Source organism: Dermacentor silvarum, chromosome 8, assembly GCF_013339745.2.
Source record: "Dermacentor silvarum isolate Dsil-2018 chromosome 8, BIME_Dsil_1.4, whole genome shotgun sequence".
NCBI lineage: Eukaryota > Metazoa > Arthropoda > Arachnida > Ixodida > Ixodidae > Dermacentor > Dermacentor silvarum.
Genome location: NC_051161.1, coordinates 23,042,905 through 23,058,443, shown reverse-complemented (window position 1 = coordinate 23,058,443; position 15,539 = coordinate 23,042,905). Strand labels below are relative to the sequence as shown.

Sequence of the window (15,539 nt, the reverse complement as noted above, 5' to 3'; positions counted from 1 at the left end):
GACAAGACGCACAAGCGTCAGGCGGGGGCCGTTGCCATTCGCACCTTCGAGTGACAGGTTGGCATGACGTCATAGATTTCATAGTGTCTGTTTAGCTTTCGTCAAATGTTTATCGATAATGGGGGTCTACATTGCAACCTGAATAAATCGAGGACTCAACCTAGCAATTTTTTTTTTAGTAGGCCTGCGCCAAAATGGCCCAAATGTCAGGACTTGAATTGCGTTGAAACCCGTGACGTGTCAGGCTGGAACACCGACGGGAAGGACCCAGCGTGAAATTGAAGAAAGGAAAGTTTGGCCTTAAATTCCTTCAGTGGTAATCAATATTCATCGGCCAAATAGAGTGAAATAGAGTAATGAAGGAATAGCTTGCGAGTCTATGCAAATTTAATGTTGATCGTTTAATGTCGTTCTGACGGGGATGGCTCGTGTCTATTGAACGGGCGATTAGAAAACAACTAAACATAAAGCAAACAAGTACTTGACGTGGTCGATCACGCTTAGAAATGAAACAATGAAAGTTACATACGGGTCCCCCCCATGAAATGGGAGCTGAATGCATTCGCTAGACGTATGCATGTATTTGTCCGAGTTTTTAATGAGGGCATAGTCATAATATTTGCGCTACCGTACAATAGCCTTGGTTTTGTATCTTCCATCTGTCAAAAAAATTTTTTTTACATAAACATGTTTGTATTCGTGTATAAATTTGCGATTGCGTTGTTGTGAAGTTATTTTCCTTTGAATCTGTTTAAAATTTTTCCTTTAATAACGGCGAAACAAGAGGAGCCCGTGGCTGACTTTGTTTCTATGCATTTAAATCCAATTCCCTAAATCTATGCATTTAAATCGCATTAAGGCACCCTGCGTGTTCAAAGTTAGCCCAGATCATTCGTCGATACATATTCTGGCTTAACGCACATTGCAGCTGTCATGTTCAGATTTAGAATGCCTACAGCCTCTTAGCTATACTGCGGAGCAGTTACCGCAAAATTATGATCGAAGGAACGCAAATGCAATGTTTTCGTATTTTGGGCAAGAGGAGTGCATGGAAGGTGGGAATCAGAAACCGCAATTGCAACTTGGCAACTGAATGTACATCAGATCAGCATTCTAGATATCTTCACCGGCATGAACTCGGGAAGTTCAGGGTGCATTGAATTGCTTTTATTACGATGGCAATTATACGGACACTATTGGCGAATCTTCGGTGTCGGCGTGGGCTTCGGTGCTCGTGTAGTGATTCATATGCATTCTTCGATATGCTAGATAGATGCTATAATATCGTTCCTCTTACCAGGTTTAACGGTCTTGACCAATTTATTGTTTAGAACTTTGGCAATTGCAGAACGCCAAAGAGCAGTCACAAAAAATTATTTCGCAGTGCATGCCTTTTAACCTAAACCATTGAAAAAAATACAATAAAAAACTTGGGAGACGCCTGAGCTTCACCTCTAACAGTAGAACGCGATAGCACAAAAAAAAAAAAATGTGGTTGATCCCTCTTATATAGGAATCGGTATAGAACACGAAAGTGAAACCTGTCTTCACAGAAGTAGTGTAATGTTTATTGCACATTGATATATAATGTCTATTGGTGTTTTGTGGCTAAAGCGCCCTTAGGCGTTGATGCACCCACGCTGACGCCTGGTGGCACGTCTCCTCCATCACGACTACCAACGTCGATGACCATGAGCAACCGTCGTGCATATGGAAGCTGCACTACGCTGCACACGCTAGCACAACGCGAAAGACGAAGCACGTAACTGACACACTAATACAACGCGCAAGACAAAGCACGTAACTGAATCGTCACCGAGTCAAATCAGCGCGTACAGCGCGTCGTAATTGCAGCCTCCGCGATCAACTTCAGAAACATTTTCAGAGCTAATTGCGGAGGCCACGCTCCGCTGTGCTGAGTACAGTGAACGCCACCTAGGTGGCGTTGGTAGTGCTTCTTGATGCCAGCGTCCCTTCGAATGCTGGCATCGAGGCGTCGTAGTGCTGAGACCACCGAAGCGTTCACTGTCGGTGCGCGTTAGTGTCATAATGCAGTACTTCTCTTTTCTGCTCGTAGGCGGCGGCACCGCCCCGAGCAAGAGCGCGGGTACACGGAGGAGTGTTAGATATATAAGGCGCGTCTGTGTAGCTCTCGGCAAATGCGTTTGTGGCGCAATGGGTTAAACGCTTGGCGATCTATCGTCGCGGACCGAGAGGTCGTGGGTTCGATTTCCAAATTTTGCATGTTTGTGGAACTTTTTCTTCTGGTTTCTTTCTTTGTATTATGTTCGTGTACATTGTAAGCTGACGTATTTCCGTGACGGAAATACGTCAGTGAAGTCTTGGTGGACCCCGGCATAAAACACTTTCGTGTTAAAAAGGTCTCTGATTGCTTCTCACGCTTCCCGGCAAGTGCAACTTATGCAACCGTAATCTTTACCCGGAAACGCTTGCGGCGAAGGCTGTGCACGAAGGCTATGCACGAAGGCGAGCTTTCTGGTTCTTTTACAGCGAAGCTGTTTATGCGGACCCTGTGCCGTTGTTGTCGGAGTTCGCTAAAATGGGCAACGTGACCTAGCGGGAGAGGAGAGGAAAGAAGAGCCCAACAGGAGGAAAGGGGTTGGAGTGACCACTTTATCCCATGTGAGAATGCTGTGAGAGGGTGCCGATTAAAAGGAAAACGGGGAGGGGGCTGACGTAAGTCGCGCCATCCAATACTCGCGTTGAAAGGGGAGAGCGTGAGGCACGCCAACCAATGGCGGTGTAGGAAAAAAGTAGGTCAACGGAGGAGTGGGGCGTGAGAGGAGTTCGCGATAGCGTTGGTTGCATATACGGAGCTTTGCATTAGTGGTTCCGCACATTCCATCCCAGCTACAACTATGGGAAGACCACGAGTAGTGCGTACTCCTGAGGAAGAAGCTGCCTACTTCCCAGCAGGAGTTGCCTTGCGTACTGCGTCACGCCTAGATGTCACACCCGCATATAAGTTAGAACACCGTCCTAGGGGTTCTAGCGCAACACTAAACCTTGCTATCGCTCTCAGTGCGGCGCCCTTCGGGCGAAACTGCCACACTTTTGGGAGTACAGAGAATAACCGCGAAATTGAGAGGTTTCGAGAATAACGTCGGGCTAACGATTGTGCCAAAAAGACGTCTCAATAACCGCGTATGCGGCTTCAATGTCAGGCAAGGGCGCACCGACTGCATCACGCTCTCTTCGGGGACAGCAGGAGCTTAATTCGTCGTCCCCTGCGTTTCGCACGACAATCACCAGGCTCGTGTCACGCCAGAGCCAACGACACAAACTCAAGGACTCCGTGCGATTGTCTCCTTGCTGCTAGCAACCATGTAGCAACAGACCTATAGCTGTACGCGATTACTTGCCTACGCCGGCGGTAGGACGTATCATGCTTCAGGGAGAGCATCGAAGCGCGTGCTCGAAAATCAGCGAGGCCCATCGAGTGGGCGACTTGCTTCGACCGTCAGCCAAGCGTGGCCGCCTGGATGAGCTGTTCTTTAAATTAATCACTCTCGACATCGGTGCACCAGGTAGACGTGGAAGTATATAAGAAAAGAACGACGCAAGGCACGCCACATTATAGAGCGGCTTAATGTCAGCAGTCATGGTGCTGTGGCAGACGTGCTGCCATTGACGCACGCCCGAAGATGTCCAGTGCGTAAGTGTTCAAGCTCCCTTTTTATTAGTTATTGTCTATTCCTTATTTCATGTATTCGCATTAACTCGCATTTAAAGACGAGAGAAACGGGTGTGGCGTTTATGTTTTTTTACTACTATGAATTACGATCTGCTTAATTGTTCTCTTTCAAGAAATTGAAAACTGTTTAGGTCATCTCCTCTGTTAACGATAGCTGTGGGGTCACCTTACGAAGTTGTAAAAGCAACTAATGAGTAATTTCTCTGCATGTTATTTAAATCAATACATAGAAATGGAACTATATATTGCTCCATAATCTTATTTCAAGTCTGAGACATGAGATTCGTTTTCTTTCGTATATATTGCGCAGCTTTTGTGCCACCGAAGGTTGTTTGAGATTTCGTGGTAGTGGTACCAGGCATGTATGACAGCTTCAAAACATTAGTAATAAAGGAATCAAGGAGCTTCATTTAATGCGTTATGCAACCCGCAGTGACAGCCGTAAGTCCGAGACGCGCGAAAATAAATTATCATAATCATGAGTAATAAGATGAAAAGTTCGCGCGCACTTCAGGAAAATGCTGGGCTACGATCGCCCAGCTTCGCTGTTTCAAGCGTTGCGCGGCCGAGTGCAAGGTTAAGCGTTTTTTTTTTCTTGAGACAATCGCGAACGAGCGCTGAATAACGGCTTGGACGAACGGAAAGCTGAGAACGCAGTAAATCGGGCACATCTTGTCTTCAGTTATAGAAGCAACGACGACTTCTTAACATACATTTTACAACGCAGCTCTTAATTAGGCGCCTGTTCCGGCGTTGAGCGTCGGCTTCCCTCGGCGTAACCGAGTGAACAAGCGCAGCGAAGGATGAAAGAGCGAACGCGGAGCGCAGCGGGGGATGGAAGATGGCGATAGCGAAAACATCACGAGAGGAGAGCGGAAGAGGATCGTATGGCGAAAAGGTGAAGAAAGAAAGCGGAGTGCCGCTCGAGATGTGCTTCGCGCCGATGACGTCATTACTGAGTCACGCGGCGAATGCGTCCACCGATGTCATATATAGAAACAAAGCGCTGGCGTTGGCGTCCGACCCACTGCGCGTGCGCTACTTAGCCTGCGCCGCCGCCGCTAGAGAATTTGTTTTCTGGACAATGAGCGACGCAACCGGTGGAAGGGCTTCACCTGCAGGTGCTGCTAAACGATGTGCGCGAGCAGAGGCTCAGCGCCGCCGCCGAGCGGACCCTGCCGTTCAGATTAAAATTATTTGCCTGAATGTATCGCGAATTCAAAACACCTAAAAAGCTGCGCTCAAATTTGGCATTAGGGAGTATCGTAATCATCGGTGAATTTTTTTTCAGGGCACTGTAACGAATGTTCTCCTGATCGAAACGAACCAATGTTTTTTCTTTATTTTTCAAATAAGATTGAATAATTGATTCATTTATTGATTTCAGCGAAGCGAACTCGCAGCAGAACTGCGTAGGGGAGACAAGTGCAAGTCATTTGTTACTTTCGGCAACGTCGGGTCAGTTCACCCCAAACTGGCAAGGACGAGAACTTGGAGAACTACCGCCTCTAAGATTAATTACGTGTGTCACCTGCGCTATCAGCGATCTCGCAGGGCTTATGGAAAACGTGTGCTCCAGTCAGCGAGGCCAATGGCTCACATTCCCTTTAGGCCTCTAGCGCGGCCATGGAGAGCAGGAAATGGCGATGCATGTGGACCAACCTATACGTACCTGTAAATGTCCCACGTGTTCGGGGACATCGCCTCGAGGTCATATGCGCAAGCTATGCATTCGCGCGCTGCGTGTTTCACAAGATACTCCCTTTAAGTAGAGTCAAGATACGCGTATATTCTTATCCCCGTATTCAAAAATGTATCTTCACTTGAAGCCCATGCTTGATTTGACGTAGATGACGCCTGTCATGAATGTGCCCAAGACGCTCATTGCTTTTCCTTCAGCGCGTAGAGGTCAGGTGTTGTTTTGACCAAGTCAAGCATGCGCTTCGAGTCAAGGCACCTTTCTGAATACGCAGGTTATGTAATGCACATTTCCTTTTTTTCGCCCGCCGGCAGAAACCGCACAGTGGTGGCGTGGGCGGGGCTCCATTCCCTGCCAGCTGTCGTCGTGGTGATGCTGCTGCTGCTGGTGGTCCTTGGTAGTGATGGTTGCTGGTCCTTGATGCTGGAGCCGCTGCAGTCCTTGGCACCGCGTGAGCGCCAGGAGACGATCACGCACGAAGAGCGGACCACGCGTGGCCGAGGAGGAGGCGGCGATATGATGGACGACGACGACGAAGATGACAGGGACCGGCCCTCGACCACGGTCGTCTCATCGACCCGTCGTCGGGTCGTCATCCCTGGCCACGACGATGGCGACTATCGCGGCCAGCGTCGCCGTGGAGGAGGAGGAGGAGGAGGAGGAGGAGGAGGCAGGAACTGGTTTCTCGTCCTGCCCGCGAAAGCCCTCGATCCACTGGCCATCGCTCGGCCATTGGTTCTGCGACAGCCCTTCTAAACATGCGGACGTCAGTCGCCAGGCTCTCCGGACAGCGCACGAGATGCTGCGTCACTATGAACAGGGCGACCATTCCCCACCATACCCTCATTCCTAATAAATTTCATTGTTACGCACGCTTATTGATGCTATCTATCATGCTTTAAGGCAACGGCTGTGAAAGGAAGTTGAATGTGTAGCGAGGAAAACTTCGCAATAATTTATTTGAATCACTGTTACGTGCATTGCGGAGATTAAGATCTGCGACATGGTAAGTCGGCGCAACTGTTTGTTTACTATACTATGTATTCTTCGCTGAGCACATATCGCACCTAAAACATTTGGGGACAGCACGTTAATAAAAGAGTATGTTGTCACTAAACGTTTTTCCTTGTAGCGACACGTGCGCCACAGTGTTATGATTATTCAACGCGCATGATGTTCTTTTCCAGGTCATTACTACGGAAAGCTCGTTGGACCTCTACATACTATTGTAAGGGCATGCGTAAAGCAGAACCAGACGCAATATCAGCAACCAGACATGCAAATCAGAGGATCTGTGCCCGACATAGCAAGAAGAAAGGTTTTCACTTTTTTTTTTCTCCGCATAGTTCTCGTATTCTTTTCCTGTTCGTGTCATCTCAGACATCTCATCTGAAGTAGCAAGCGCTGCACATAACAGGTTTGACATCTTCAGTTAAGACTAACTCTCTCCCTCTCTACTGAGGCCCAATGAGCCCAATATTCATGAATTCGTCTGTGACGAGGACGCGGGCCGGGCCGTCGCCACCAAATGGACCATCCATATACAAGAAGCGAGCAACCGAGGTCCGTTCACGTCCTTGTGTGTGTGTGTGTGTGTGTGTGTGTGTGTGTGACAATTTTAATGAATATCCTGCAAATTGATGGCCTGGCCTCAAATATATCATAAACTCGAGGCAATTTCTGGTGTGAGGAAAGGCGTTACGAGTCAATCCAAATCGGGGCTGGGATACAGTGAACGCAGTGACCGGCGGCTGAACAAGCGAATTACTCTGCATAGTTGCTTCCTAAAATGAAGAAATCACTTCGCCGCACCGGCGGAAGCCTGCGCCAGCTAACCTGCCGATTGGCTTAAACTAGTCAAATAGTGAAATAGGCTTTTATATTAGCGAAGGAAAAGGTTACCAGCAAAGAGCCACTTTGAAAGAAATAGTAAGCAAGGTCATGATATATCGATATTAGCACGAATAACTTTCTCTCGCACCATTCCTGATTGAAATAGATGTGTAACGCAGAAATGCGTTCACTCATCATTGGCTCAGCCGAACGAAAGAAACTTGCGGCATCTGAAAAAATAAACAGAAGACTATTAAGACGTTATAAAGAAACGTTAAAATCTTAAAAAAAAAAAACGTTGACAGATCGAGGTCGCGTATCTACATAATTACCCCCTCCACCGCCTCCCCCAGCACCCTCTTTCGCGGATGGAAGAAGCCCTGCACAGGTCCCCTAGTCACGGATATGTAATCATATTTCGTTCTTTGCGTATGTGTGCGTGTGCTTGTGTGTGATTGCTTCTGCGCCGTATTTCTTTGCCGTTATCTTCCGTCACTGCGCAATAAAATTTAGTTGGAAGTCAGCGCATCGGGCGTCGTCCGTTTGCTCTCAATAACGTTCCCAGCTCGCGTTCTTTTCCGATTGCCTTTAATCAACATCTTCGCAGGTAAAATTCCAGCGACTGTTAGAGTGGAGTTCAGATATACGTTCCAAATGTTTAAATAAAAATAGTAACAAAATTAGTAGGAAATTGAATCGTCAAATTTAGAACTCAGCAAATCTTTTATAGAAATAAAGACCAATATTGTAGTTAGGCAACCTCCCTACACCCGCTCGCTGTCTGCGTACGACTGTTGCGAGTAGTTGCGAGTGTAATGCGCAGAATTCATTCATAATCAGTCCAGCCTAATGAAGGCAAGTCGGTTGACTAATGAAAGCAATCCGGCGTTCCGCGTGTATTTGAATAGTGCTATCGGTGTATACCACGAGTTAAAGCTTGCTCGTAATTTTCTTCGCTCACGCAAAACAGTTGCGCAAGCTTCAAAGAACGCGCCGTACGTTGCTCGTTTTGTCAGACACTAAATTAGAGTTTACTGTAGATGCTACCAACCCTTTGGAAGCCATATACAGAATCTCTAAAATGCGAAGAAGACGTGCGCCCTCTGTCGGCGTTGGTAGAGACCAATTGAGCGCCTTGCAGTTCCCGTTCGGTACCGCAGCGGAATCCTCGGAGATTATGTGCACGTACTGAAGGCAATCACGCGCCGTATTTCAATTCGGGCTCTACTAAATCCGTGCACTTCAGCTCATTTACATAGGAAACGCTTTACAGTAGCGCTGCCTTCGACACACCTGATATTACCGGCGTGCGACATGACCTCCAAGATTTTCGATGAGACACAGGTGCCCGTTACGCCGACAATCTTGGAGGCGACACTTCGGGACGATTACTTGGCATCTGCAGGGAGAGGTGGCGGCACAGTCTTCCACATATCCTTGGACATTGTGAAAGCCTACACGGCGCATTTGTGCCTAAAATTCGCGAAATGCAGGAGGGACAAGAGGGAGAGGGAGGGGGAGAAATATTTTTAAATTACAGACTTTTGACTGACCGCATTTAATCTAAACACGCGAATACACGTGTACACTTGTAAAAGCGCCATGCTTAGATTAAATACCAGTGATTTCGTATGCTTGCTTTTTTTTTTGCGTTCCGTTATAGTGCGAATACGATCGCCATGATAAGGAGTCGTACCCATGACCTCGTGCCCAGTGCGCCATAGATTCGGTGGCTTGGCTGCCCTTGCGGAACTGAACAAACTAATGATGCTGAAAAAAAAATGTTATGCACCGCCATTATCAAAGGCCATTTCTGTTGACCGTAATCTAAACATAAGTGCATAGGCGTATCTACGGGGGTGGGGCCCTTGATTTCTCCCCTCCCTGTGAGGAGAGGGGGGGGGGGGTGCGAAGTAGGCCATTTGGCCCCCCCGCTTTTGAAAGCGGGCAGAGGCAGCTGCACACTGACACATATGCAACAAACCAACAGCTGCGGCTGAGTGTTCTTTCAGAATTGCACCCGTATTAGTGTAATTTTTTTATTACATATCCTCTGCTATAGGGTACCTAAGATTGTCTTTCGGGCCTTGCCGGCACGCGCTGTAGCAGATAACGCTCGGTCGGCTGCACTACGCAGAAGGGTTGCGGTTCTTCGTGGTGCGAGTCACCTGTAGGACGTGTCATGCATGCCTGCATTGCAGAGAAGGCTGCCGCCAGGCAGTACGAAACAGGTTCCACCTGCTGTCGCTTGCAAGTTGCATCATCCCGTGTTTGTTGGGGCCGCCTAATCTAACCGTCTTTGAATACACAAGATCAGCTTTGCTTTTTGTAATTCACCGGTCTGAAACCAATGTTGCCATTTGATTGATTTTGTCGCTAGATTTAGCGACTTTCAAGTCCGTTTAGCGACAAAGTTTTCTATTTAGTGGTTTTTCCCACGGATCGTCGTCTTCGGCCACTTCAAGTTTTGAAGCGGTGACCGCCTCGCTAGCCCTACCCCACCACTGCTGCGTGCCGGCATGGCTGACGAGACGCCGACGTCAGATCCCACTTCCACTCCAACCCCTATCGAGTTGGATGAGCCTGAAGGAGAATGGACAACGCCCGGAAATGTCCGAAAGCCTCGACTTGCTGCCCGCCCAAGTTTTGACCTCCATGCGGTTTGTGTCCACCTGCCAGCGTTACCTTCCGCCACCTCCGCCCAGCTGCTGGACATTCTCCCAGCTTTCATATGAGCAGCAAAGCTCCCGGCGCATACTTGTGCCGACGTTTCAGTCCATCTACGCAATCGCAACCGCCTCGCCATACTCAAGACCCACCACATCGAACTCGCCAGCCGCCTTCTCAGCGTTGAGAGCATCGTGCTCGCTGGCCGCATATATGCCGTAGCTCCATACCTCGCAGCTCCAACCAACTCGTGCCGCGGGGTTATCCACGGAATTGCCCCTGACGCTACCCAAGAAGAACTTCTGCGTGATTTAGACAGCTATCAAGCCGACATCCTACTGGCCCGCCGCATGGGAAATACGAACTCCGCCCTGATCACTTTCGCATGGCATGCACGTTCCATTTTCCGTGTACTACCAACGACTCGAATTCCGCTGCCGTCCCCATAAGCCCCGGGCCCATCATTGCACTATCTGCCTGCAATATGAACATCGCACGTGTGCCTGCCCCGGAAACCAGCGCCTGTGCCCCACTTGTTCCACACTCATCAGCCAGCCTGATGAACCACATTCCTGCTCACCATGGTGTCTTCATTGTCAAGACCATCACACTCCCTTTGCAGAAATATGCCCAGTTCGGATGCAACGGGATGAAGCCTGCGCCAACGCGGCCAAGAAGCAGCGCCTCCTACACAGACAGCAGTGGAAGAGTCTGAACACGTCACAACCCCCAGTAAAACCCTCCAGTCCCTCATCTATACCCAAGGTGCGCGCCTCGTCAAGCCTACTGCCTACACATGCCCAGTGGGGGGGCCAGCACCCGCGTCTGACCCAGGTGTCACCAACCCCTGTGATTCAACCAGCACCGAGTGCACAACCGAAGCCTGCGGAATACCACACGCCTGCTCCGGTGAAGCAAGATTCACCCCTGCAGAAACCTGTACACCAGGTAAGGTCGCCGACGACTCCCGCACCCGCACCCACAACCTCCCCCTCTCCCTGCCGCGTTGAACAGCTGGAGCTGGGGCTGACGGAGCTTACCTCTCGCGTAACCGCACTGACATCCCTCGTTGAGATGCAACAAAAACGTATCGAGGCACAAGACCAACGTACTTCCAACCTCGAGACGCTCATTTCAAACCTCACACAGTCCCTTGACAATCTGAACTCCACCATAAACAAAGCATTTAATGACGCCCCAGGCCCTATGGAAGACAAGAACCACCCCTTCAAGCGCACCCACCCCATACCCGCTGCGTCAGTAGGCCTAGCCCCCAAAATTAAGCCCGCCACCCTTCTCGCTCCACCCAACCCTTCCAATAACAAGCATCATGGCGATCACAATAATTCAGTGGAACTGCCGTAGCCTCTCCACAAACCGCACCCCCTTACAGCAATGGCTCCTTACGCAAACCACGCTACCTCACTTTATCCTACTACAAGAAACAAGGCATACCAAAAACATCCCAGGCTACCGAGCTCTGCACGCCGACCCCGCCGCGACGCTGTCTTCCATTTATATTCGCCGGGATATCGCTTATGAAGTGGAAGATGTTCCATCCACGTTACTTCCATATGTAACAGCCATTTCGTATTACCCAGACCCCCCGAACCCATCTCTCAGACTTGTGAACGTCTATAATCCCCCAAATTCTACCACAATTCTCTCTCCTCTCTTTCATTTTCTTCGATCCTTTCCAAAACACCGTGACATTATTCTTGGCGGAGACTTCAATGCCCCAAATACCATCTGGGGTTACCCAAACACTCTGCGCCCTGGCCGCCTTCTTCACGCACACACTATGCAGCACTCATATACACTCATCAATACACCAGACACACCCACACGAGACGGAAACGCAAAACAACGTCATACAACGCCTGACCTCACCTTTCACCATGGCCACAATCCTCCAGAGACTTGGCAAGTCCTTCCGGACACCCTCCTATCCGACCATCACATAATTGAAATTAAACTGACACTCACTCACAAACCCAAAAAACGCATCACCCAGACCAACTGGCACCTCTTTCGTCGCCTGCGAGTCCAGGAGTCAACTCCCAACTATGATGTGTGGGTGGACTCGCTACGGCGAACGCGGTCGCAGACCACCACCACTACAGAAGCTAACCCCCCGTCGGACCACGCTGACCCACACCTCATGCGTCTCTGGAGACGCCGTAAACGCCTCCTTAGTCGCATCCGCACCCAACCTAACAACATCCAGCTTAGACATACATTAGACATACTCAACACTGACATACTAACTCACTGCTCCATCCTTGAGACAACAAATTGGAATCGCATATGCGATTCTATCAACTCTTCCCTCCACACTAAATCAGCCTGGTTGATCCTCCGGTCCCTCCTTGGCCCTCAACCTGCTCCTCTCCCCACAATCCAAAAGCATCTCTCCGAGCATGGTGCTACTTCCCTCCTTCAACAGGTCACGGATATATACATCCCTCCTCCACTTCCTTCCCTGTACCCTGAGTACACAGGGCCTTCCAATAGCGGTTTGGACAGCCCCTTCACTCTGCCGGACCTAGAACGAGCTTTGGCTCAAAACAAAACTGGTACCACTCCGGGTGCGGACCACATCACTTACTCTCTGTTGAAGAACATGCCTGATTCGGATAAAGAATTTCTTTTAAACAAAATAAATGAACACTGGGCCAACGGCACTCTTCCCGATGAATGGACCTCTTCCATCATTACTCTAATACCAAAGCCCGGCAAGCCCGCCATACTCTCCAACCTGCGACCCATTTCACTTACTTCCTGTGTCGGGAAAACCATGGAACGCATGGTACTCGCACGTCTTACGGATCTTCTCGACGATACTCACTTCCTTCCGCACAATCAGATTGGTTTCCGCCCCTACATGTCTACTCAAGACCTCTTTCTCCTTCTTCAGGAAACTTTCTTTCAACCTTCGAGGTGTCAAGTTCACGCACTTGTCACTGTGGACGTGCGCAAGGCCTTCGATACCTTACTTCATGACGCTATCCTCTCCCCCCTCGAAGACACCGGCTGTGGATCCCGACTCTACTGTTACGTTTCTTCTTTTCTCCGCTCTCGACAAGCTCAGTTCCGACTCGGGACCACGTTGTCCCCGCCCATCGCGCTCACCCGCGGAACACCTCAAGGTGCTGTGCTCTCTCCAACCCTCTTTAATCTCGGGCTAGCCCCTCTCGCAAAATCCTTGTCGGAGATTCCGCACCTACAGTCAATTCTCTATGCTGATGATATAACCTTTTGGTGTACTCACGGCTCACCGGGGGAGGTGGAATTCACATTACAATCCGGCCTCAACCTCATTTCCGAATTCCTTTCCCGCTCTGGTATGCAAGCAGCTCCAGAGAAATCTGAGCTGCTGCTCCTTTCCGCTACAAAGTACCAACGGTCTGTAAACCCCCTCCTTAATCTCACTCTCGCCGGTACTCCCATCCCCCGCACGTCATCCTGCCGGGTTTTAGGCTTTCCCCTCCAAGACCACTCTTTCAGCCGCGCAATACAGTCCACGATCACCACCTGCCACCAAGTAACTCACTCAGTCCGACGAGTGGTCAGGCGGCGCGGCGGTCTCGACGAATGCAGAGCCAATCAACTTGTAACAGCTTTTGCCTTGAACAAAATCCTTTATTCCCTGCCATACTGCACACTTACGCAGACGCAAATGCATCGCATTCAATCGGCTTTAAACACTCTCTATAAAGCTGCCCTACATGTTCCGACACACGCATCCACAGCCAAACTCTACGCAACAGGCTTATTTCTTCCCCTTGCAGAGCTCTTGTGCCTCCATAGGGATCGACAACTTGGCCGCCTATCCAGCTCTGCGCAGGGTCATTGGCTACTGCAGCGGGCTGGCATCCGGCCCATTGACTTTCCTCTGTACACTCCTCAACGACCTCTTCCCAGCAATCTCCGCTGTGCCCCTATTCCCTCTAATATGACCCCACATCTTCATGAGGGACGTCGACAAGCCCGCGCTCACTTCCACGACCCTTTTCCACCGGACACTGTCACATGCTACGTCGACGCAGCGTATTACCAAACTCATGGCTCCACTGCTTGTGTGACAATGCCGACCCCCCTTGGCATTCCCATCACTTCCACCGCTGGCCCCTTCTCACTTCCTACTTCTTCTCTATCCCTTGAATTGGCCGCGATCGTTCACGCAACGCACGAACTAACCCTTCTTCCTCCCTCTCCTCGGTATCGCATTTGCTCGGACTCCATGGCGGCAATCAGGGCTCTTCGCGACAACAGACTTCCCGATAATCTTCATGACGACCTTTCTGACGCTCTCTCCCTTCTCTCCCCTGCTTTGGTCACTGTGGTGTGGGTGCCAGGTCATGCGGGGATTATCGGCAATAAGCTCGCTCATGAGCTTGCCCGCGAGATTAATAGCCGGGCGCCGACGATCCCCTGGCCTTGCCCGCCCATAGCGGACGAGGCACACTTTTATAAGAAAACTCTGAAGCAGCACTACAAACACCTCCGGCATTCATTGCAGACGCTTCCGCCACCACACCCTCGTCTCTCCACTGCCCAAGTACGCACCCTCAGGGCCATCCAGCTCAACACCTTGATCACTCCAGCACGCCTATACCTTTATCGTTACCGCTCAGACCCCTCATGTCCCAACTGCCCCTCTACGTACGCAAATGTAGAGCACATCCTTTTCTCTTGCCCCGCAGCCCTACAATCCCCTCACTACCCTAACCCCCCACCTCCCCACTGGCGGGTGTGGTTGGCGTCGGCGACCTTCGCCGACCAGCTGGCCATGGTCCTCCTGGCGGAGGAATATCTATAGGTCTTAGTCTGACCTCGAATAAAGTCTTTTCTCTCTCTCTCTATTTAGTGACCAGCGACCTTCTTTTGCGACATAAATGAAAAGTAGGCGAAATTTTAGCGATTTAGGAGTTAGGGAAGTTGCTAAAAATTGTCTTTCAGAACGCAGTGTATTAGCCAAAAGTTACATACAAGTGGCCGAAACTCGATGTACCACACATAAGCTCAATGACAATGATGAAGCAATGGTTGCCTTCCCATCGGTAGCTTTCACAATATAATAGTGCTTTACAACACAGTGGCGAAGCATTAGAAAGATGCTACTCGCCAAATCTTCTCTTTCAATATTCCTAACAGTTCAACGAAACTTTCACCATTTACAGAGTTTGCGCTCACATTTTCAAATCTGCTTTTAGTTTTTTGATTGCTAATGTGGTGAGTGTTTCGCACAATCCCTTTGGCAGCATTAGCAAGAACTCACTTTCTCACTCCAGCAATGCGCATCAGAATATTATGGCAACACTGAACTTTATTGGTACATTATTTCCTATTGATAATCAGGTCTGACAATTACAAAGATAACTCTCACGTATTTCGCAGCCTCTTATTGCAATAGCAATCCAAAAGTATTCTATTTATATATGTACCAAATGAATGTTTTTCCAAATTATTCCTTTGTTTTAAAAGGATGCGTAATTAATGAATGATGTGCGAAACGTTTTCTTCTATCTATATTATTTCGAACAGAATGGTCCGGTATGCACGTAGCTTATATAAAAAGAGCACCCCACACATACGAATAATGCATGTTTACTTGCTTATGTT

At 49.3% G+C, this 15,539-nt stretch overlaps 2 protein-coding genes across 2 annotated transcripts; both read left to right on the top strand.

Moving 5' to 3' along the window:
* Window positions 1–3,611: 3,611 nt before the first annotated feature.
* Window positions 3,612–6,291, top strand: LOC119462499 (uncharacterized). The gene is made up of 2 exons (XM_037723844.2): window positions 3,612–3,676; window positions 5,729–6,291. The coding sequence occupies exons 1-2, from the start codon at window positions 3,666–3,668 to the stop codon at window positions 6,168–6,170; spliced, it is 453 nt and encodes a 150-aa protein (XP_037579772.1). The 5' UTR covers window positions 3,612–3,665; the 3' UTR covers window positions 6,171–6,291.
* Window positions 6,292–11,545: 5,254 nt separating this feature from the next.
* LOC119462495 (uncharacterized) lies at window positions 11,546–14,721 on the top strand (the record flags this gene model as incomplete). Its single annotated transcript, XM_037723841.2, has 1 exon — window positions 11,546–14,721. A coding segment is annotated over exon 1 (3,006 nt), but the record flags the coding sequence as incomplete, so codon positions are not given.
* Between the last annotated feature and the right edge of the window lie 818 nt (window positions 14,722–15,539).